The 25,688-nt window shown below is 38.3% G+C and overlaps 1 protein-coding gene across 1 annotated transcript in view; it reads right to left on the bottom strand.

Moving 5' to 3' along the window:
- The window catches only part of RPGR (retinitis pigmentosa GTPase regulator), a 66,384-nt gene that overhangs the window by 33,820 nt on the left and 6,876 nt on the right, over positions 1-25,688 (bottom strand). Inside the window, exons 6-11 of the mRNA XM_081222091.1 lie at positions 24,397-24,546; positions 20,896-21,054; positions 15,796-15,951; positions 10,797-10,921; positions 8,460-8,645; positions 7,344-7,515 (exon numbers count right to left, since the gene is read on the bottom strand). Of these exons, the coding sequence (XP_081078217.1) occupies positions 7,344-7,515; positions 8,460-8,645; positions 10,797-10,921; positions 15,796-15,951; positions 20,896-21,054; positions 24,397-24,546 (948 nt within the window). The remainder of the gene's footprint in view (positions 1-7,343; positions 7,516-8,459; positions 8,646-10,796; positions 10,922-15,795; positions 15,952-20,895; positions 21,055-24,396; positions 24,547-25,688) is intronic.

Genomic DNA, 25,688 nt, shown 5'->3' with positions numbered 1-25,688 from the left:
GACTGCAACTACATGAAATACCCTGAGCCAGAACCACTCAGCTAGACTGTTCCTGGATTCTCGACCCTTAGAAACTGTGTGAGATAGTAAATGTTTGTTGTTTTAACCTAAGTTTTAGGATCATTTCTTATGTAGCAACACAAAACTAGCACAAGGACCTGGAAACTTTTATAGAAAACTGCAGGGTTATTACATCATAAAGCAGATAATTAAAAGTTACAAGCTTTATTTGACCTTACATTTTTCTCAATTACCATACCCCCATGTAGCACACATATAATTATTTGAGAGGAGCTCCTTAATGAAGTCTTCACTAAAAATGCCAGTCCACAGTGATCTCTCCCTTGTAAATTCATTCAATTCAAATGAACAAATAATCAGTCTGTCTTTATTCCATGTGAGGTATTACGTAGGAGATATCAACTTAAGTAACTACTAAATCTTAATGAACTTATAGTCTAGAAGGGAATACAAAACATATTATATAGGGGAATGAGAAATCACATCCAAATGTTGGGTATCAGGAAATGTTTCACTAAGGAGTTGCAGTGAATGATGGATAAGTAGAATTCTGAGATGCAGAGATGGAGGTGGATGGGGAAGAAAATAAGCCTAGTGCTAAAAGAAGCTGTGGAATGGCTTGTGTTGAAGGCTTACCATGTACTTGGAACATATGCTTTTATATAAGTCAGGTTAATGTCATGGCAATAAGAGAGCTAAGTGTTATATCCCCATTTCACAAATGAATAAATTAAGGTTCAGTGACTCTTTTGTGTCAAGTGTCAATCTCAAGTCTGCCTTGACTTCACAGCCTTTCCACTCAGTCTGACTGCGAAGAGCTCAGTTTGATTAAAATCAGGGGGCAGCAACCTTTTTCTGTCAAAGGCCACATGTTAAACATTATAGGCTTTGTGGCCGTACAGTCTCTGTCCTGATTATGCAAACTCTGCCACTGAAATGTGAAAGTAGCCACAGACAATACATAAATTAATGGGCATGACTGGCTTCTAATAAACTTTATAAAAACCAGTGGCTGACAACCTGGAAGAAATGGACAAATTCTTAGAAAAGCACAACCTTCTGAGACTGAACCAGGAAGAAATAGAAAATATAAACAGACCAATGACAAGCACTGAAATTGAAACTGTGATTAACAATCTTCCAACAAACAAAAGCCCAGGACCAGATGGCTTCACAGGCGAATTCTATCAAACATTTAGAGAAGAGCTAACACCTATCCTTCTCAAACTCTTCCAAAATATAGCAGAGGGAAGAACACTCCCAAACTCATTCTACGAGGCCACCATCACTCTGATACCAAAACCAGACAAAGATGTCACAAAAAAAGAAAACTACAGGCCAATATCACTGATAAAACACAGATGCAAAAATGCTCAACAAAATACAGGCATGCAGAATCCAACAGCGCATTAAAAGGATCACACCATGATCAAGTGGGATTTATCCCAGGATTGCAAGGATTCTTCAATATACGCAAATCAATCAATGTGATACAGCGTATTAACAAATTGAAGAATAAAACTCATATGATCATCTCAATAGACGCAGAGAAAGCTTTGGAGAAAATTCAACACCCGTTTATGATAAAAACTCTCCAGAAAGTTGGCATAGAGGGAACCTACCTCAACATAATAAAGGCCATATACGACAAACCCACAGCCAACCTCATTCTCAATGGTGAAAAACTGAAAGCATTTCCTCTAAGATCAGGAACAAGACAAGGTGGTCCACTCTCACCACTATTATACAACATAGTTTTGTAAGTTTTAGCAACAGCAATCAGAGAAGAAAAAGAAATAAAAGGAATCCAAATCGGAAAAGATGAAGTAAAGCTGTCACTGTCTGCAGATGACATGATACTATACATAGGGAATCCCAAAGATGCAACCAGAAAACTACTAGAGCTAATCAATGAATTTGGTAAAGTAGCAGGATACAAAATTAATGCACAGAAATCTCTTGCATTACTATACACTAATGATGAACAATCTGAAAGAGAAATTAAGGAAACACTCCCATTTACCACTGCAACAAAAAGAATAAAATATCTAGGAATAAACCTACCTAGGGAGACCAAAGACCTGTATGCAGAAAATTATAAGACACTGATGAAGAAATTAAAGATGATACCAACAGGTGGAGAGGTATACCATATTCTTGGATGGGAAGAATCAACACTGTGAAAATGACTATACTACCCAAAGCAATCTATAGATTCAATGCAATCCTTATCAAACTACCAATGGCATTTTTCACAGAACTAGAACAAAAAATTTCACAATTTGTATGGAAACATAAAAGACCCCGAATAGGCAAAGGAATCTTGAGAAAGAAAAACGGAGCTGGAGGAGTCAGGCTCCCTGACTTCAGACTATACTACAAAGCTACAGTTATCAAGACAGTATGGTACTGGCACAAAAACAGAAATATAGATCATTGGAACAGGATAGAAAGCCCAGAGATAGACCTACGCACGTATGGTCACCTTATCTTTAATAAAGGAGGTAGGAATATACAATGGAGAAAAGACAGCCTCTTCAATAAGTGGTGCTGGGAAAACTGGACAGCTACATGTAAAAGAATGAAATTAGAACACTCCCTAACACCATACACAAAAATAAACTCAAAGTGGATTAAAGACCTAAATGTAAGGCCAGACATTATCAAACTCTTAGAGGAAAACATAGGCAGAACACTCTATGACATAAATCACAGCAAAATCCTTTTTGACCCACCTCCTAGAGAAATGGAAATAAAAACAAAAATAAACAAATGGGACCTAATGAAACTTCAAAGCTTTTGCACAGCAAAGGAAACCATAAACAAGACCAAAAGACAACCCTCAGAATGGGAGGAAATATTTGCAAATGAAGCAACTGACAAAGGATTAATCTCCAAAATTTACAAGCAGCTCATGCAGCTCAATATCAGAAAAACAAACAACCCAATCCAAAAATGGGCAGAAGACCTAAATAGACATTTCTCCAAAGAAGATATCCAGATTGCCAACAAACACATGAAAGGATGCTCAACATCACTAATTATTAGAGAAATGCAAATCCAAACTACAATGAGATATCATCTCACACCGGTCACAATGGCCATCATCAAAAAATCTAGAAACAATAAATGCTGGAGAGGGTGTGGAGAAAATGGAGCCCTCTTGCACTGTTGGTGGGAATGTAAATTGATACAGCCACTATGGAGAAGAATATGGAGGTTCCTTAAAAAACTAAAAATAGAACTACCATATGACCCAGCAATCCCACTACTAGGCATATACCTTGAGAAAACCATAATTCAAAGAGTCATGTATCACAATGCTCATTGCAGCTGTATTTACAATAGCCAGGACATGGAAGCAATCTAAGTGTCCATCGACAGATGAATGGATAAAGAAGACGTGGTACATATATACAATGGAATGTTACTCAGTCATATAAAGAAACAAAAGTGAGTTATTTGTAGTGAGGTGGATGGGCCTAGAGGCTGTCATACAGAGTGAAGTAAGTCAGAAAGGGAAAAACAAATATCATATGCTAGTACTTATATATGGAATCTAAAAAAAAAAAGTTTCTGAAGAACCTAGGGGCAGGACAGGAATAAAGATGCGGACATAGAGAATGCACTTGAGGACACAGGGAGGGGGAAGGGCAAGCTGGGAAGAAGTGAGAGAGTGGCATGGACATATATACACTACCAAACGTAAAACAGCTAGCTAGTGGGAAGCAGCCACATAGCATACGGAGATCAGCTTGGTGCTCTGTGACCACCTAGAGGAGTTGGATAGGGAGGGTGGGAGGGAGATGTAAGAGGGAGGGGATAAGGGGATATTAGTATACGTAGAGCTGATTCACTTTGTTATATAGCAGAAACTAACAAAACAATGTAAAGCAACTATACTCCAGTAAAGACATTAAAAAAAACCCCAAAAAACAGTTGCTGGCCAGATTTGACCCATGGGCCACAGCCTGCAGACTCGAGACCTAAATTAAGGTTATAAGAAAAAGGCTGCTGAGAGATGAAGCTAGAAAAGCAGGTGGGGGTTACATGGGGAAATTTACATTTATTAAAAAAAAATATTAGGGATCCTCTGAAGGCATTGGAGCAGATGGGAACTAAAGTGCACCCGAAGGAGATTAAAGTAGCAAGTACTAAGCAGGAGAGATTGGAGATGGCAGAGAAAGGAGGTTTGGAAAATAGACAGTATATCATTTAAGCTCATGGTCTTGGCCTTATACCTGACTGAGAAAATAGAAGTCGTCAGAGCTGATCTGCTTTATCTTCTCACCAACAAATGTACAAATTTACCTACATTTTCCTGTTAAAATGTAGGATGTGTCTTTCCTCTTAACAAATACTGCTCTGTATGCCAGCCCCTCCTGTCTTCTCAAGAGCTTTGCACCTTTGGTCATATCCTCTCTCGTGTGCTACCAATCTCTCTGGGACTACTGGCTCATGTCCATTAGGCACAGCGGTCCCCAAGGTCCTCAACCTTACCTTTCTGGCACCAGGGACCGGTTTCATGGAAGACAGTTTTTCCACGGGCCGGGGGTGGGGTGATGGTTCAGGCGGTAATGCGAGCGACGGGGAGCAGCAGATGGAGCTTCGCTAGCTCCCTTGCTTGCCCGCCGGCTGCCGCTCACCTCCTGCTGTGCTGAGGCCCGGTTCCTAACAGGCTACAGGCCTGAATCAGTCCGTGGCCCGGGGTGTGGGTACCCCTGCATTAGCACACAAATATGCTCTAGTATTTCCCATTGACTCCACATCTCCCTCTCCTGCCAGCCCATTTCTCTGCTCCTCTTCGGGACCAAAATAGGCAAAAGAACTACCTACACACTCTATCTCCTCTTCACGTCCTCATTTCCCCTTCATGCCTCAACTTTTAACACTCTGCCTTCTGTCCTGATCTTTCCCTGGGACTGCTCTTGTCAGGATCACCAAAAATCTCCATGATGCTTAATCTATGGGATGCTTCTTTGAACTCCTTTTCCTTGACCTTTGAGCAGCACTTTGAATTCATGACCCTACTCCCTCCTCATGTCCCTCCTCCTACCCTACTGGCTGATGAGGCTGGGGAAGATGGTTTTGTGGGCTCTTCCTCTCCTCCCCTCTAAGTGTTAGACACTCTCAGGGCTAAATCCTGGGCCCTCTTTTCTTGCTACTCTACTCTCTAATAGGTGATTTCACCAACTTCCATGGATTATCAATACCATCACTATGTTGACGGTTTCCAAATTTCTATCTCTAGTTCACACCTATCTTCTGAACGTTATTCTTTCATTTTCAACTGCCTGCCTGATATTTCTGCTTGGATGTCTCACAGGTATCTCAAGCTCAATTTTTAATTTCTTTTCTCAAAGCAGTCGACCATCCTCCTGCCTACACATCTATGTGTGACCCATTAACGAGCAAGTTCAGTTGTTTCTATGACTAAAATGTATTTCAAATCTGCAAACACCATCATCTCTTGCAAAAGGCTCTTAAGTATTCTTCCTACCTCTAGTCATCCACACACTGGCAAAAGTGATCATCTTAAAATATAAATGGCACTGGAGCACATCACTCCACTGTTTAAAACCCTTTAATGACTTTCTATTACACTTAAGAAAAACACTCAAATCAAATAGGCCTCTCATGGCCTATAAAACCATGGATATTTCTCTGCTGTCTCTTTTTCCAACATCATCTTGTCCTGCCTTTTCCCTCACTCTCTGAGCCCAGTGATCTTCTTTCCTTTTCCTATAAACTGCTTCCAAACCTTTACCTACCTTTACCTTTACCTTTACCTTCCAAACCTTTACCTTATTCTCTTTGCCTGTAATATACACATCTTCTCTCTTCGTGTGGCTACTTTTTATCCTTTATGTTTTAGCTTAAATGTCACCTCCTCAGTAATGTCTTCCCTGACCTCCTTCACTCCATAAGAAATACTGAAGTCTGCAAATAATTTAGAAAAAGTCACATTATATGTTGGATACAACTTTCAAAATATTTTTATTAAGTTGGTTTTAGCAAACAGTCACAAAAAGATACGGGATGGCTTTTCCTTTTGCTCTAGCTACAAAGTTCTATCTTCACATTCAAATCTCTTGAAGTGGGAAACAACTTGCCCCAAACCATAAACTTCTCTTTTCCTTGCACATACTGTTGCCAGAATCTACTTTTCCCATGTACAGGGATGAAGAGCACCAGTGATTCCTATCTCCAAAGGAAACATACAGAATTTGTGGGTGAGATGTAGGAAACCCAGCTCATTATCAAGGTCTTAGATGTAGACAATATTCCATTCCCATGGCCCACAATTCTTGACTGAGTTCCTGATCCTTTGCTACCTCAACCTTTTATCTAGGTTCCTGAGCCCAAAGATATTAAAATTATCTGTGCCACAGTTCTTAATCCCAGATGCCCAGGTTTTCTTCTTAATTCCAAACCTACTGCTTACTCTGATTTCCTACCCTAGTTTCTTGTTCTGCCCCTATCATCTGAGTACATGCCCTGTAGTAACATAAACACACTCCTAAGATACACAAATGTCTGTAAACAAAACTATTTAGAAGAGGTGTATAATGGCTAAAGAGCTGGAATTATAATTTAAAACATGAAATCTGTATCTAGTAGGCAGTGGGGTTAATAATAACTATGCCTATATTTATGAAGAGGTTTCTGGGGGTGCTAGGCTCAATGCTAAGTATTTTATATGCCTTATCTCATTTAACTGTCATGAACACTCTAAAGTAGGTATTATTAAAGTTATTTCAAAGATATGGAAACTGAGGTGTAGAGAAATTAAGTAACTTTCCCAAAGCCAGTCACATAGTTAATAAATGTCAAAGCTGGCATCGGATCCCAGATCAATTTGACTCTACATCCCATGCTCTTAACCACGATGCTATAAAGGCAGAACTTCACATAGGTCTACAAGACCTGCATTCAAATCCTGTTCACTTATAAAACTGAGTGACCTGAGTCACTCAATCTCTTCAAGCCTTGCTTTTCTCATATATAAAAATGAAGAATATAACTCCCACCTATTTCATGGAGTTGCTTCTGGGTTTAAAGGAGATAATGTAAGAGAAGGTGATATGTATGTTATACACTGCTTTATAAAAATATGCTGCTGTCGTTACATGGGATTTTTAAGGTCACCAAAGATGCTTTCTATTAGTAAGAGTATTCTTGGATTTGAGTTCAAATGAGAGATGTCAGTCTCTAACTAGGAAGAAAACAATTTAGTTAGAGAAAACAGCTTAAGATGAACATGAAAACAATGGAATAAATGGTACATTTCATCTGAGAGCAGGCAGAGCATCAACTGTTACCTGGTTCCATTGGCGGCATGGGGCCCTCTTTATCAGGCATCATTTTCTCTAGCAGATTAGTTGTAGACGTACAGAAAGGAACCGAAGGAGGCGAAAAGCAAACGGGTGGTACGAGAGTCCCTGCAATTGGAGGTAGTGTTCCTGTCGTTTGAATACAGTCTTGGGATTTCTCCTTTAAAACAAACAGGTTAAATAAACTGTTAGATAATGTTATATACTTAATATTGATATAAACCACCCTGAGGTTGCTAGAAATGTTGAAGAGAGAGACTTCAAAGTTGGCCAACGTCCTACAACATTCACTTTTTAATAATCCCCGACGGCTCAAAAATGTTTTGTTTTGTTGCCTCTGTATCTAAGTTGCTCTAAATTGTCAATTTGGAAGTCTGTTCTTCACAAGATGGGGAAAAGTGTGTGTTTGCTCTGCCTTCCTGGAAAAAAAAAATTACTCAGGAGACACAAACCAACAACAACTACAAAATACTTATGGGATATTTCTCAATTTTCCCATATATACTTTTTCATAATAAAAAATCAAACTTAACTTTTTTTTTTTTACCACTAAAGGAATACATTTTGGAACTTAAAGCAATTTTTTTAAAAAAGGAATGTCTCTAAAAATTATTTGACATTTTATTTTTTAAAAATGTGTCATTGAATAATTTTAAAGCATAGAATGAGAATCTCTAAATTTAATTGAGAAAGAACATTCCCTCTCTCAAATAAAGCCCTTATTTCTTTGTTTTCTACCTTTCATTAGTTATTATATATAACCTTTCATTGCTCATGAGGTATTAGCTTTACAAGATAGAGGCAAAGTAGAAGTCAATCCACAGATGGTTGAGAAAACAACTTAGCATTCTATCTGAGGTGATAAGATAGCGGTAAGTACCACTGTCTACCAGCAAAGGTTATCCATGATCATTTCAATTTTCTAGTTTGTGTGTCTACCAGTTTAATTCTGAGTTTGCTTTAAAAGTTTGTAAGCCCTCGATTCTAATCATTCTATTTAGTAAATTTACCTAAGAAGACCCTTCTTTGGTTTAAAAAGAAAATAAATCTGTTTCCTTTACAGTGCTAGACAACATTATTATATAGAATAGGCCACGACTGTACCCTCTCTCTTCGCCGCACACGTGCTGATAAAGATCTCTGCAGTACGTTTCCTGAAGTTAGATCACTGACGGGCAGAGATGTAGCTGAAGGTAAGCAACAGTCATTTATTTCATCTAACTCAACGTCTTCTGCCACATCAAGTCGTGGAGTGGCAAAAACTATCATGTGACATCCACCGCAAGCAACCTGCAGCATAAATTCACAGATAAGTTGACACTGGCTTCAAACACAAATGGGTTTGTTTTTTAATTTATTTTTATTTTTGGCTGCATTGGGTCTTCGTTGCTGTGTGCCGGCTTCTCTCTAGTTGGGGCGAGTGGGGGCTACTCTTCGTTGTGGTACACAGGCTTCTCATTGCGGTGGCTTCTCTTGTTGCAGAGCACCGGCTCTAGGTGCGTGGGCTTCAGTAGTTGCGTCACGTGGGCTCTAGCGCGCAGACTCAGTAGTCATGGCGCACGGCCTTAGTTGCTCTGCAGCATGTGGGATCTTCCCGGACCAGGGCTCGAACCCGTGTCCCCTGCAATAGCAGGCTGATTCTCAACCACAGCGCCACCAGGGAAGCCCCACAAATGGGTTTTTAACGGTTTTCAGCTACAAAACATTAACTTAGCGGTAGACTTCCTAGACTGACTGACTGAAATCTCTCTCTCTACACACACACACACACACACACACACGTGAATTACAATATATTCTTTTTTTAAAAATTTATTTTATTTATTTATTTTTGGCTGCATTGGGTCTTCATTGCTGCACACGGGCTTTCTCTAGTTGCGGCGAGTGGGAGCTACTCTTCATAGCAGCGCGCGGTCTTCCCATTGCGGTGGCTTCTCTTGTTGTGGAGCACGGGCTCTAGGCGCACAGGCTTCAGTAGTTGTGGCACACGGGCTCAGTAGTTGTGGCTCATGGGCTCTAGAGCGCAGTCTCAGTAGTTGTGGCGTACGGGCTTAGTTGTTCCACAGCATGTGGGATCTTCCTGGACCAGGGCTCGAACCTGTGTCCCCTGCACTGGCAGGCAGATTCTTAACCATTGCGCCACCAGGGAAGCCCTTACAATATATATTCTTTCAACACTATTATTGAAAACTAGAACAAGTTTAACATACCATTTTACTTTCAACTGAATATACAGTATAGAGAAAAAAAACCTATTTGGCACATTATATTTCTCTTTACAAGTTAGAAAATGCTATTTTAATCTTGGAGCAACACTACCAACTTGAAAAAATTACTCAGACAAGTTCTACTTGGAAAGAAGGGACCCAAGAATAAATCAGTCTCTTGGGATAATTATGTCTTTGTACATGAAGATTTTTTAAGTTTAATGCTTAAAAGTCCTGAGAGCAAAACGCAAGCATGCACAATGATAGAACAATGAAAAAGGAAATCAACATCCAAATGATTCTGAGAAATAACTGATTTTCAATAAAATGCTTTAAAAAACATTGTGTTTGCAATACACAGACTTCTGGTATCTTCATAGTGTTCTACATGGCACAGAAGAGCATGCTCTGAGCCTTTCCCTTCATATGTTCAAAGTTAAAATTGATATGTTTTCTGTATAGCACCTTTTAAAAACCATCTTCCCCATAAGATTATAAGCTTAGTCAATGAAAATCTGGTCACTGTGTTCATCACTGCATGCTCTGTATTCCTCATCCTCAGTCCAGTATCTTGTACCAAGCAGGCATTCATTAAACAGGTGTCAAATCAAGGAATGGAAGTGTTCCATAGTACAAGGCTCTGAGCCTTTGGAGAACAAATTCCAAGTGATATTATCATCACCGAGTAAACAAAAGTTTCAAGTCTATAGTTCTTAATTGGCAAAATTGTTAGAAACAACAGAGATACGGTGCCTGATGGAGATGTCACTGAAACAACACCTTATCCAAGTAACACTTAACCAATTAAACATAATTTCAAAACTCTTCATTTATTATCAGATATTTTTCTTGTGCAGGATTTGAGAGTCCTAGTGATACCTAATCCAGCAAATATTTATAGATAACCACTGTGAGTGAGGCACTCCGCTGGGAGCTACAGGAAACACAAAGCTTCCAGGCATGGCACAGTCCTGGCTCTCAAGAGACATATGAAAATGAAGTAGAAGAGTCAAGATGAGGGCAAAAAGGAAGATGTTAGAGAAGGAACATTAGAAAAGGGACAGATTTTCAGAGTGCCATGATGTCTGACATTTGTCCTTTAGGACACAAGTATATTTACCAGATATAGCCATGACATTTCATATAAACAGAGAAGTACTTATTTTCTATGAAATACTGAAAGACTCAAATACAGGAATATGAACATGTAAACAGGGAAATGTGATGCCCTTACCAATTGTACTATAAACTTCAAAAAATTAGAACACAAAGTAGGAACGAACTGATTGGCAAAACTCTCCAGTCCAAGTCCTAATTTTCCATGTCGACCGTCTCCAAAAGTATACATAAGGCCTAAATCTAAAATGAAAAAAAGAGAGAATTATAAAAGTGTTACTTTCATGGATCCATTTGTAAATAGACAAATACATTAACTTACATTGCGATTTTCCCCTCATATTCTGCATTAAATTTACTCTGCTCCACTGATGTTTCCATACTCTCTATGGTTTCTGTTGTCCACACATAACATGAGCCAATAGATACCCCAAGAATAAATCACTAAGCTCTTGGTGGCTTGTGAAGTTGAGACCCAGGTGTGTGAGGTGCTGTGTGGAGCTGCAGCAATCCAGCATGACATCTTGTGATACACAATATCATCTTAAGAAGGAGAGGGAAGGGATATGGGAACAGATGTATATGTATAACTGACTCACTTTGTTATAAAGCAGAAACTAATTTAAAAAAGGAGATTTTTGTATCCTGACCTCTTACATCCCAATACAATCTATTTTCTTTTTGCCTCAGGTCATTGATTAGGTCAGGGTTTTTCAACCTCAGCACTACAGACATTTGAGGCCAGATAATTCTTGGTTGTATGGGTCTGTCCTGTGCATTGTGGGATGTTTAGCAGCATCCTTGGCTTCTACCTACTAAATGCCCATAGAATACCCTGCCTCTGCAGTTGTGACAATCAAAAACATCTCCAGACATTGCCATGTGTCCCCTGTGGAGACAAAATCACCACTAGTTTAGATCAATCCAACTGTTTCTTTTACTTCTGCTTCAGGGTTGTGGAAAGCTGCTGAAGGAAATGCCATAAACCAACCAAGCTGCTGGTCCCTATATCGATACTGGGGTCCCCTATATAGCTGGGCCAAGATGATGATGAGTAATTTTTTCGCTTCTCTCCAGTTAATCCTTTTGCCCACTGCCATAGCAGGTATTCTGTACATTCACTCCTCAAGCCTTTCTTTCATACTCTCCATCTCAAGTGAGGTAAGTGCCATGGAAGCAGAAGGAAAGGAAAGGGTGCCAGTACAGGTGCAGAGGAGGGGCTCTCCCTCCAGTCTGGAGATTAGGAAAGGCTTTTAAACTGAAGCTGAAAGGATTAGGGTTTAGTTACAAGAAGAAGGGAGCAAAGAATCTTCCAGGCAGAGGCCAGCAGTACATACAAAGGCTGTGAATCAAGAGAAAACACAGCCCAGTCAAGAAGCCGAAAGGCAACCAGCGTGTCTGGAGCACAAAGGTGAGAGTGGTATGAGATGAGCATGAAGAGGGAAGAAGGAATCACATGAAAGAGGATCTTATTAGCTCATATTAAGCATATCTGAACTCTATATTAAGAACAATAATAAGCTAAATGAATGGTTTTAAGCTGGGAAATGACAAGATCACATATGGGGACTTGGACTTTAAGATAGCAAAGTAATTGTATAGTAAGAAAAGCCACGAGAACTGCCTGAAAAAATAATTAGAAATAATAACAAAATTCACTAAAGTGGCAAGTTCAAAAATTAATATATTAAAAATAGGTTCCCTATAAATAAGCAATAACCAGCGTTTAGGTTCTAAATTTAGATTGTTATAATTCTTACTATTAGGTATTTATTTCCTTTCTTTATATATACTCCTTATCATCTTTTTGCTTTCCTCCTCCTCTTTCCTCCTCCTTATTCAAAATGTTAAGGTTTTTTTGTTTAAACCTGATTATCTTTAGCCAGAAAAAATAAACTCTGATCAAGCTGCCTGATCACACTTCCAACCTCAGAGAGCTTTTTAAAACATGAGCCACTGGCTATAATGGGGAACTGGCAAGAACTTACAGAAAACTCACTACATATCTCTCATTAGTCCTGGACAAAGAAAAAATTCATAACACCTGTCCCTGGGGAGGATTCATGAGCAAAAAAGTCAAATAAAGTTAATGTTCAATTATTTGTGCTACAACTTCTTTCATCAGGAGGAAAGGTATTATGAAAGTTTAACCAAATAACCTAATTGTATGTTAAATGATCCATAAAAAGTGTGTATTTACTATCAGTGACAATTTAGAGTTGATGGAAAATGGCAGTAAAGACAGAGAAACTGAGCTTAAGACTTGCAGTAAGGCATACATATCAACAACTCTTCTGGGATTGTGAATGAACAGTAATTCTTTACATTCTATATAGTTCAATTTCATGCTACATTAATAAGGACACTGATACTTGAAAATGGGCAGGTAGTTCCCTCTGCAAAGTTCTTTGGGGAAGAAGGGACAGTACTTGGTAGTACCTTGTATTTGCTGAGCCCTAGTTCCCCTAAGCAGATACCATTAGATGAGGTCCATCGGAGCAGAAACTTGTAAAAGAAGGGGAAAAATGCAGAAATACCAGTACCTGGATTATTTCAAAATACTATATGATTTATGACTTTTTAATGCTTTACTTTTTAGATAGAAATGTGAGCTACAAATAGAGAAATTACAGAGCCTTTTATTCCAAAGTAATTAAAATTATGCAGAATATATATATTTTTGTAATTCAAATGAAATATATTTCACTTAATTTTTATTCTTCTCAAATTACATATTTTTGTTTAATGTGTCAATAGTTTAAATTTATTGATGTATTTGTGAAACTTTATGCTCATTCTTTTTTTTTTTTAACATCTTTACTGGAGTATAATTGCTTTACAATGGTGTGTTAGTTTCTGCTTTATAACAAAGTGAATCAGTTATACATATACATGTTCCCATATCTTTTCCCTCTGGCGTCTCCCTCCCTCCCACCCTCCCTATCCCGCCCCTCTAAGGGGTCACAAACCACCGACCTGATCTCCTTGTGCTACGTGGCTGCTTCCCACTAGCTATCTATTTTACGTTTGGTAGTGTATATATGTCCATGCCACTCTCTCACTTTGTCCCAGCTTACCCTTCCCCCTCCCCATATCCTCAAGTCCATTCTCTAGTAGGTCTGTGTCTTTATTCCCATCTTACCCCTAGGTCCTTCACGACCTTTTTTTTTTCTTCTTAGATTCCATATATAGGTGTTAGCATACGGTATTTGTCTTTCTCTTTCTGACTTGCTTCACTCTGTATGACAGACTCTAGGTCTATCTACCTCATTAAGAATAGCTCAATTTTGTGTCATTTTATGGCTGAGTCATATTCCGTTGTATATATGTGCCACATTTTCTTTATCCATTCATCAGATGACGGACACTTAGGTTGTTTCCATCTCCAGACTACAGTAAATAGAGCTGCAATGAACATTTTGGTACATGACTCTTTTTGATGGTACATGACTCTTTTAGAATTACGGTTTTCTCAGGGTATATGCCCAGTAGTGGGATTGCTGGGTCATATGGTAGTTCTATTTGTAGCTTTTGCAGGAACCTCCATACTGTTCTCCATAGTGGCTGTACCAATTCACATGCCCACCAGCAGTGCAGGAGTGTTCCCTTTTCTCCACACCCTCTCCAGCATTTATTGTTTCTAGATTTTTTGATGATGGCCATTCTGACCGGTGTGAGATGATATCTCATTGTAGTTTGGATTTGCATTTCTCTAATGATTAGTGATGTTGAGCATTCTTTCATGTGTTTGTTGGCAGTCTGTCTATCTTCTTTGGAGAAGTGTCTATTTAGGTCTTTTGCCCGTTTTTGGATTGGGTTGTTTGGTTTTTGTGCTATTGAGCTGCGTGAGGTGCTTGTAAATTTTGGAGATTAATCCTTTGTCAGTTGCTTCATTTGGAAATATTTTCTCCCATTCTGAGGGCTGTCTTTTGGTCTTGTTTATCCTTTCCTTTGCTGTGCAAAAGCTTTCAAGTTTCATTAGGTCCCATTTGTTTATTTTTGTTTTTACTTCCATTTCTCTAGGAGGTGGGTCCAAAAGGATCTTGCTGTGATTTCTGACATAGAGTGTTCTGCCTATGTTTTCCTCTAACAGTTTGATAGTGTCTGGCCTTACATTTAGGTCTTTAATCCATTTGGAGTTTATTTTTGTGTATGATGTTAAGGAGTGTTCTAATTTCATATTTTTACATGTAGCTGTCCAGTTTTCCCAGCACCACTTATTGAAGAGTCTGTCTTTTCTTCATTGTATATTCTTGCCTCCTTTATCAAAGATAAGGTGACCATATGTGCGTGGGTTTATCTCTGGGCTTCCTATACTGTTCCATTGATCTATATTTCTATTTTTGTGCCAGTACCATACTGTGTTGATTACTGTAGCTTTGTAGTATAGTCTGAAGTCAGGGAGCCTGATTCCTCCAGCTCCATGTTAATTATCTATAGGTGAGTCAGTCATTTTAGGGAAGTACCTTTATTGAGTCCTACATTGGCAGCACCTAGTTTCTGAGGTTGAGAAGTAGACCCATAGCACCATCTCCCTGGATAAAGGGGAAACTACAGAGCAGAAGAGCTAGAGGACCCAGGTATTCATTTAATTAATAGTCTTTGGGGTACCTTTCTGTCTACCACTGTGGAGAAAGTATGAAAGAGTTACTCCTGAAAACGCCTCCTGGTGGCAGAAGCAACATAAGAATTTCCTCAGCCTGAATGTAGCTGTCAGACTGAAGAGGGAGAATATTTTAAAATAAGTTCTTTCTTACGAGACTTTTCCCTTTGGCCTGAGCAGAGTTCAGAGCCTTCAAATTGATAGAATTTCAAAAAGATTACAGCTTTTTATTTTTTATACTTCTGCCAAAGTATAATGCTATGGTCTTACCTCTGATAGCATTGACACATCTTGAGGCTCTAAACCTTTGGATAATTTACACTGATTTTAAATTAAACTAAAATATGAAAAAGGAGTTTACAACTTTACATGTTGGCATATTAAACAAAGAATTCCATTTTCTCAGTTATTATTTCCTTTGCTTAAGTTAGACACCTTCATTCCATATAGCATTTATTTTGTAATAAAACATACCCAGTTCCATAAGTATATTAACAGAAATTCTGATCTGTACCTGTTATCAAAGCTGTGTGGTTTTCTCCACAGCAAACATAACTTATTTTCTGATCCTTAATATTCTCAATGGCTTTGGGTTCTGAAGTTTCAAAAATAAAAGTGCCAAGACCCAGTTGACCAAACTGTCCCAGCCCAAAGGTGTACACAGCGTTCTCTGAAAGGGGAGGGGCAAACACAAGAAAAGGATTTCAGAGGTACAGGCACTGTCACCATTATATCTGGAAAAACGGTGATATACCACCTTTTATAATGAGGGTTAAGGGCCTCTCAAAGAAATACTCATATAAGAATACCTAATACTTATGTATACATTCCTCAGTGATAATGGAAGAGAAAAATGACAAGGTACACAATTGTAACAGTAATGGCATGGGCCTGATTTTATCTTTTACATATAACCATAGAAGGAATTGCTAAAGACACAAAAGTCGGTGAACTACTACCTAAAAAGTCCCTATAATTACCACTCAGTTTGTTAAAAAGCATCAATTGTCATTAAGCTAATTCCTTTCACTGCCCTAAATAAACGAATAGTGTTTTCCAAAGAAAAAGTCCTTACTTATTAACAGTAATTTAATGGAATAAGCTATTTTAGAAAACAATTTCAGAGGAGAATTAGCATGAGAATGAAAACTTACATCAGACATGCTAGATTTATTCACAGGTAAAGCTCATTTACTAGGAAATGCAATAATAATCAAAAGAGGGGAAAAGCCTTTCCTCTATATTAAAATTTTTTAAAATTTTATTGAAGTATAGTTGATTGACAGTGTTATTTTCTTCTGTACAGCAAAGTGACTCAGTTATACATATATATATATTCTTTTTCATATTCTTTTCCATTATGGTTTGTCACAGGATATTGAATATATTTCCCTGTGCTATATAGCAGGACCTTATTGTTTATCCATACTATATTATATTAATATTTTTGAAGTGATTCCAAAGGAACTCCAATAACAGTAAATATTAGCTCACATAGTCTTGAGAAATGGAAAAGCACAAAAATATCCTATTGCATCACGAGTGGTGATGAAAGCATCCTTTAGACACATGACTCTCCCCGGCCCCTGCCTTAGGAAGCACAGCAGGAGCAAGAGCTTTGGATTCAGGTAGAAGCCCAAACCTTCATTATTACTAGCTGTGGTAAGTAGACAAGCTACTTAAATTCCCTAATGCTATAATCCCTGTCTAATAGAGCTGCTGCGACGATTAAATGAGAAAACATGCAGGAAGATTTTAAAACACAGTGGGACGTTCAGTTGTAAAAGGACATTTTTCTAAAAAGTAATTATCTAATCAACTCAACCTTATTCTGACAACAGAGAATACTGAAGAACATGTAACTACTGTCATATAGTTTTACATTTTTTCTAATGTTTACTTCATGAATAAGACATATAGATATTACTTCTTAAAGAAAATATGGTACATCAAGGATATGAAGCCACGCTGAGGCAATGGCAAACAGATCTTTATTTTAGTGTAAAAAATACTATCTCTTAGTTTAATTAATAATCACACAGCATATCTCCAGTTCTGAATGTTCAGCTTAATAGGAGGGTGCTGGGTAAATTAAAATAACTGTCTATCTCTAGCTGGCCAACAGTTACTCCAAGTTTCTTGGGCTGTCTGATATTAGCCTGGGCAATAAGGCCATTCAGGCAGCCTGAGTCATGTTACAAAAGTTTTGTTCCTTATCCTGTTAGGTTCCCTTTCATGTGTTTGGATGATTAGCAATGACAATAGTTTCTATTATTTTTAAATGACCTAAGACTCTTGTCTAAGGACGCTATATACAAAAACCAATATAATTTTTAGTCGTATCACCTTTGTAACAACAATGTAATTCAATGTTAATAAATAATACTGTATTAGGAAAACAGATTTTATTAGTTGGCTTCAGATAAATATTACTCTAATTTCACAGAATACATTTCATTTCACAACTAGTTACTTGTGTAGCCCTGAAGAGATCTTAAATTTCTCTGAAAATAATCTGAAGAAGTTTAGTTCTTATTTTCCTTGGGGCCCAGACTTCATTGTGGACCTAATCTAATAACCAGGCCTTTCTTGTCTTCTGATAACTGCTGTGGATGACATACAATATTACATCAATTACTCGGCCTCACTTAGTTTGTCCCAGTTCCAGTCTGATACTTTCTTAAAAGCAATCCATCGTTTCCCTGACTATTGCTCCAACCAGTAGATGTATTTTCTAACCTATCACAGTCACATCTAAATATCATGTTTTAAATAAATTTATCGACAATGAACTAATTTAAATTATCTTTCAAGTATTTTAATGAATGACACCTAAATAGATTTTAAGATCAGAGTTACAGACGCAAGGGAAAACAAAGCTGGAGATGGCCCCCATAGAATCATCGAATCCAAGCCCTTTCCTTTAACGAAGGGAACAATTTAGAACAGACGGTTAGCTATTCTTTGCTTTAAGGTCTTACAGAGTATTCTGTAACTCTTAGGTATTTAACTTAGTAAAATTGATGATCAATACACTCTTCAGGTCCATTTCTTCATCAATTAGGACTTACTATTTAATATTTCTGTCCACACTGCTCCAGAACACAGGTTTCTCACCAGGACTGGCTCATAATAAAGCTTTCAAAGGTCCATGGAGAAATCTAAAAAATAGGCAAACCGGGCTGCCCTGGTGGCGCAGTGGTTGAGAGTCCGCCTGCCGATGCAGGGGACACGGGTTCGTGCCCCAGTCTGGGAGGATCCCACATGCCGCGGAGCGGCTGGGCCCGTGAGCCATGGCCACCGAGCCTGCACGTCCGGAGCCTGTGCTCCGCAACGGGAGAGGCCACAGCAGTGAGAGGCCCGCGTACCGCAAAAAAAAAAAAAAAAAATAGGCAAAGCAGTGAATTTTCCATACAGATAAATGTTTACAATTTAAGGGGATGTCTTTTATTATAAAATTAAGAGCTTTTAAATTTTTGTTTCGAAAATGGCCCTTATTTTATGATATAATGGTAAAAACAGATTGCATTTTTCTTGCAACATCCATACTTAGCCAAATGCAAATTGGAAGTTGGCAACCATCTCTAGGTCCTCATATTCTGTTTACAAAATTAAAAACTTAAAATATAAAAACTTTACTGGTCTGTGAGATCCCAAAGTCTATAAAAATCTGAAGAAAACAATAAATTTCTAGCAACATGGTTTTTAACTTCAAAACGAAGTCCACAGAAAGCTAAATGAGTATAATACTGCAAGAAAATATCATTAGGTACATTTTTAAAGTATAATTAAAAGAATCATGGGGCTTCCCTGGTGGCGCAGTGGTTGGGAGTCCGCCTGCCGATGCAGGGGACGCGGGTTCGTGCCCCGGTCTGGGAAGATCCATGCCGCGGAGCGGCTGGGCCCGTGAGCCATGGCCGGTGAGCCTGTGCGTCCGGAGCCTGTGCTCCACAACGGGAGAGGCCACAGCAGTGGAAGGCTCAAGTAACGCCAAAAAAAAAAAAAAAAAAAAAAAAAAAAAAGAATCATGGATTATCTTGGTGAAAATACTTTATATGAAAATATTTTATAATGTATGGTTGAATGACATTATTATTATATAATCAACGTTTGTGTCCTTCAAATAACCTTCAACCACCTAATAAATTAGTTCTACAATCTTTGTATAAACTGGAGAAAATACATAACACATGAAGAATAAGTTGCATTTCTGCCTACAGAATAAATTTTCAGATAATTTATAAAGATTAATTTTGAAGTTTAATTCCTAAGATAAATCTTTTAGAAATTATATGAAAATTCACTTTATCAGCAGAAGTTTAAAAAAAAACTTAAACCTCAGAATTATTTCCAAATTTAGAGTTGAGGCCTGGAAAAAAATTATTTCTCACTTTGAAAAGATTCCATCTGGAAATGGTAATTCTGGGAAACCATAGCTTTAGACGCATGACTGGGACTAGAATAGGAAGTCAAGGAAGAGCGATGTAAGAGAGGAAAATCTAAAGATAAAATATTGTTTAATCACCTTGCAACATTTAAGCATTATTATCTGAGAACTGGATATTACTTAAAATTTGTCTAGAACACTTCTAGCTTTGGGTTACTGAAGATTAAGTGGTGACTTCAGAAACTGTTTATTTCTTTTTGACCAAAATATATCATAATCATTCACTACCTAACTGCATTACCTCTATACTACTCATCTAAAATAAATCTAATGCTGAACAAATTTGGGAGCATCAATTTAGTAAGCATATTAACAAGTAGTAAGTCTATTTTAATTATATTGACTAGAATCCTGAGAAGTCACATGTCATACCAAATACAAAATTCAGAAGCCAAAAGTGACATTACTATTAAAGTTCTAACTTTTTAAATTATCTGTAATTTAAAAGCGTAACACTTTAATGAATAGTAATTCATAACAGAACATAAAAATCACAAAGAAATCACCTAGTTAGACATTGTGAATATCAAAAAGAATTATCAATGACAAGTAGAAAACAGTATTAGCAGGGAGCTTCTCCAAAATAAGGTATTTCAGAAAAAATAATGTCAATTTTAAATAAATATGGAATACATATATATGAGGAAAACAATTTGTTCTTGAAAATGAGCTAAAAAACGTTATTTGCTGCCATTAAATGTGTTAAGATCATGAAAATGTCAATTATGTTAGCAAAAATAATTCAACAAGATTCATTTTTTTCTACTTAAAAATTTCTTCCACAGGCCAGAAATGTTTATTAACTATAGGAGCAGAAGGTGGGGATCTTAATGGAAAAAGATGCAAAGCCAACTTACATGAAGTATGTAAAACAGTCAAACTCATCTAAGCAGAGACTTGAATGGTGGTTGCCAGGGGCTGGGGTAGGGGGAGAGGGGAGCGGCTAATGAATGGGTATAAGGTTTCAGCTATGCAAAGGTGAAAGTTCTAGAGACCTGCCATACAACATTGTGCCTATAGATAACAATACTGTATTGTAAACTTAAAAATCTGTTAAGAGGATGGATCAGATGTTAAGTGTTCCTACCACAATAAAAATAAGTGAATGTAAAAAAAGCTTTTTTCATTAGCTACCAAAGAAAGCAGGGAACGGAGCCGCACACATACCTGTGAGCACAACTGTGTGCCCTCCACCACAAGCTACTTGGATCACCTTCTGAGGAATTCCAGGCACCAGCTGGGGCACTCTGTGATTGATCAGCAGCTTTCCGGGAAGACCTAACTTCCCACACTCAGGTTCTCCAAAGGTGTACAGTTCTCCCTCCGCTATTGAAGGAAAAGGACAGTGATCGATGATGACATAGACATGAACAAATACTGGTCTTTTTGGTACATGTTCTAACGTTTGATAAAAAAATGTAGAAAATCTCAACTTAATAAATTTGACCTTTCTTGAGATATTTTTACTGAATGGTAAGGAAATAAAGGTAGATTTTCCCTTCCCCTTGATTATTCTAATCCAAAATCTTCCTGAAGAATTCACAACCAGCACTACTAACAACCAGAAAATTATTTTACCTGTTTCACAATACATAGAAAAGATGATCTTACTTCTACCTACTTTGAATAAAGCAAAATGACTCGACATTAAACCCCCATAAGGACATGGATTTTGTCTTGCTCACTATGGTACTGCAAGGACTTAGCAGTGTGTCCAGTACATTAAACATTTAATGAATATCTGGTGAATAAATAATTGCTTTTAATGAAACTTATTGTAGAAAACCCATTTATGTGTGAAGTAAATATGGTGAGTGAGACTAAAGATAGCAGATTTTACTCAGTTAGATGGCAGTTTTTCCAGAAAGATTCTCTTATTAAGGAACTCATGATATTTAATCACTGCCTTGTCCATATCAATACTATTGATTTGCTTCTGTTATCACACTTCCCACACTACACTATGAGCTTCTTGAAAGCAGGAACTTTATTCATTTCTATGAACTGAACTGAGTTCTATAAAACAGGAATTTAAAAACTGTTGTAAACACATAATCTAATCCAAAGATTATGACACAGAACGTATCACCACTGATATGAGGAAAGAGGTAACACAGCACCTCTTGTATTATTTGCATGTCTCCAAGAGAAGCATGACTGACTGACTGACTGACTGTTGACCAACCCCTGGGGATGTGGCCCTTGGGAGTGTTCTTTATGTTGGTGATTGATGTTTTTGTTATGTACACCTGGAGAAATGAATTATGCCAGCTTAGCAAGAAGCTAAGAGAGTGTTGCTTTGCACAAACTTCAACACTGATGATGTGCACCTGGTTTCACTGTTGAGGGACCCGAGTTGCAGTTGCCATGACTAGTTACTAGCAGGATGTGCCTACATGACACCAGCCACCCACACAAAAGCCTCAGACCCTGAGAATAGAGTAGGCTTCCTTGAGCAGAGACGTTACACACACATCCCTGTAGTTCACTGCCAAAGAGAAAACATGTCCTGTGCGGCCTTGGAATGGGAAGGACCAGGAAGCGCATACTGGACCTCTCTGGAGGATACAGATCTTTCCTGCTGCTTTTGTTAGGTATCCCTTGCTGTAATAAATCTAAGCCATGAGTATAACCAGCTACTGAAGCTTGAGAGCCCTTCTAGCAAATAAGAACTTAGGGAAGTTGTATGACATCTAACACACATGGTATGTGCCACTTAAAACTTGGTCAAATACTGCAAACACAGCTATACTCATTTTCTAGATTGATCTGTACAAAAAATGAAGCTTTCTGAACCACAGTTTTCTCTGAAGTATTCGGCAAACACTGGCACAGAAGTGCTCAGTAAGTCGGTACGCTCCCCCTTTTCCCATGCTTCTTGCCTCTCATATGAAAGGAGTTACTAAGTCCAGATAAGTCTCTTTCTACTACTGTCTATAAATTCCTGCTGCTCCTCACACCTTAAATGGGTGAATTGTATGGTATGTGACCTATACATCAATAAAGCTGTTTTTTAAAAAAGGCATAAAAACAGAAAACAAAACAAAAAAGTTCAATGTAATGCCTATTGGTTAAAACGAATAATTCCACTTGTTTCCCTACTGGCTAAAGCAGTAGTAAATAAAAATTGATTCTGGGAGTTTTATTAAGGCCCAAATATAAGACAATGCTTTTGATTATTTGTTCTTGCACATGTATTTTTTTCCCTGTTTTTTGTTTCATAAACAAAGTGAGTACAGACTATACCAACCCCAGGAGTTGCAAATAAGTTGGTATGTGGTATTGCCCCAAGGAACACAGTCAATTTATCATTCATTCACTCATTTCCTCATTCAACAATATTTATTGATTGAATAAATATTGTTTCTTCAAGACACAAACTGACCCAGTAGTGAACAAACCCAGCCAAGTCAGAGTTTGCCTTTTCTTGGTACCAAGTTGCTACCAATTCATTGGTAAACCTGGGGGGCACTGGGATAGGTCAATAAGCACCTTCTAAATCTGAATCTGAGGTGCACAGAATAGGAAGTAAATGTATAAAACAAATATTTAGAGAGATATCTAAGAGGGTCCATAGAACTATTTCTGCTGGGTGTTTTTACTGTTAGGAAAACCATAAATAAGATGGAAAACCATGATCATACTTCTGGTGTTACTACCAGTGTAGATGTAGGCTATAATAGTTAGAGTCCAACATTTAAAATATTTTAACTAAGGTAGAGAAGGTTGCCAGTGAGCCCAGGAAAAGGAGAAATGGGGGATCCTGAGAAAAGTCCCAAGAAAGGAAAGCATATCCCATACTGAACTCCTTTCCTTTTTCATCTAATCTTCATCCCTATTCCTACAATGAAAATCTATGACTCATGTACTGAAACAATAAGAACAAATTATCAGGACAAGAATAGAGTAGGTCAAAGTACAGAGCCAAGTGGATCCAGAGAAAAGAGGCCCACAGGTCTTGTTTTTAATGCCACAGAGTCTAAGAAGTTTGAGAGCCAAAATTTAGAAGGGTTTCTTATGCATAAATTTTGTTTTCCTAATAGACCTAACATTCATTAAAAAAAAGTTAAGGGACTTCCCTGCTTGCGCAGTGGTTAAGAATCCGCCTGCCAATGCAGGGGACACGGGTTTGAGCCCTGGTCTGGGAAGATTCCACATGCCGCGGAGCAACTAAGCCCGTGCACCACAACTACTGAGCCTGCGCTCTAGAGCCCGCGCTCTAGAGCCCACGAGCCACAACTACTGAGCACGTGTGCCGCAGCTACTGAGGCCTGTGTCCCTAGAGCCTGTGCTCCGCAACAAGAGAAGCCACCGCAATGAGAAGCCTGCGCACCACATCAAAGAGTAGCCCCTGCTCACCACAACTAAAGAAAGCCCGTGTGCATCAACGAAGACCCAACACAGACAAAAATAAAAAAATAATTTAAAAATAAATAAAATAGTACCATCGATATTAAAAAAAAGTTAATATGTCAGATAGTTTGAAATTATAAACACTCATTATTGAAATGAAGAAATACTGTGACCTAAAACAGACCAAAATTATTTCGTTACATGGAGTACCATAACAATATTTCTATAGAAATGTAGAATGTTATGACATTTTATTATTTAATGATAACTTAGAAATGGGAGATAACATGAGAAATCCAAACTGTTCTGTCTTACTTGTTACAAAAGCTGAATGGTAATATCCACAAGAGATCCAGGAGATAGGTTTTCCAATGGTCACTTGATGAGGGACACACATACTAGTTACATTTTGTAAACCAATTTGCCCCTCAGAATTGTCACCCCACATGAAAAGCTCTCCATCCTCTATAAAGAAAACACAAAGAGGAAAAAAGGTTTTAAGAGGTAGCAGGGATGGCAAGTTATTATACTTCCAACAGAGCATTTATTTAATTTAGAAAAATTATGTATCTTGAAAGTACTACTAAGACATTTATACCACGTAGCTACTTACTACAATTTCTTTAAAAAAAATTTTTTTTTTGGCTGCGTTTGGTCTTCGTTGCTGCACACAGGCTTTCTCTGACACTGCACGTTACACAGCTCTCCAGACTGGAACGAAGTAGCACACCAGCAGCTTCTTCAGTGAGACACGTTCATCTCGGCTCCAAATTTTTTTTTTTTTTTTTTGCGGTACGCGGGCCTCTCACTGTTGTGGCCTCTCCCGTTGCGGAGCACAGGCTCCGGATGCACAGGCCCAGCGGCCATGGCTCACGGGCCCAGCCGCTTGCGGCATGTGGGATCTTCCCGGACCGGGGCACGAACCTGTGTCCCCTGCATCGGCAGGCAGACTCTCAACCACTGTGCCACCAGGGAAGCCCTCGGCTCCAAATTTTAAAGAAATTTCTCATATGGGCTTTTGATAGGGAGGGCAGAGAGATGCAATGACCATTACAAACTGTATTTTTTTTTTTTTTTTTTTTTTGCGGTACGCGGGCCTCTCACTGTTGTGGCCTCTCCCGTTGCGAAGCACAGGCTCCGGACGTGCAGGCCCAGCGGCCATGGCTCATGGGCCCAGCTGCTCCACGGCATGTGGGATCTTCCCGGACTGGGGCACGAACCCGCATCCCCTGCATCGGCAGGCGGACTCTCAACCACTGTGCCACCAGGGAAGCTCTACAAACTGTATCTTAATAACATATATCCAACAGATTTCTAGGATGTTTCTGACAGCAACTTCATTAAAGCTGAAATATAACTTTCAGAACACACAATGAAGATAATGTTTAAGAATATCTAAAGGAACAGATCTATAGCACAGCTTTGAATTTATTTAACAATTACCTTCTAAACGTATGTAAGCATAAAGTTGTAGTATATGTCATGATTTTAAGTTCTATTTTAAATGTCTTCTGAAAACATATGGTCAGTGAAAGAAAACTAAACAGCATTGCTGTCTTCAGTTTACTAACTTGGTATATTCTGGTCTAAAAAAAAAGGGATGTGTC

Source organism: Mesoplodon bidens (genome assembly GCF_964165515.1).
Source record: "Mesoplodon bidens genome assembly, chromosome: X".
Taxonomy (NCBI): Eukaryota; Metazoa; Chordata; class Mammalia; order Artiodactyla; family Ziphiidae; genus Mesoplodon; species Mesoplodon bidens.
This window is presented reverse-complemented; position numbering and strand designations above follow the sequence as displayed.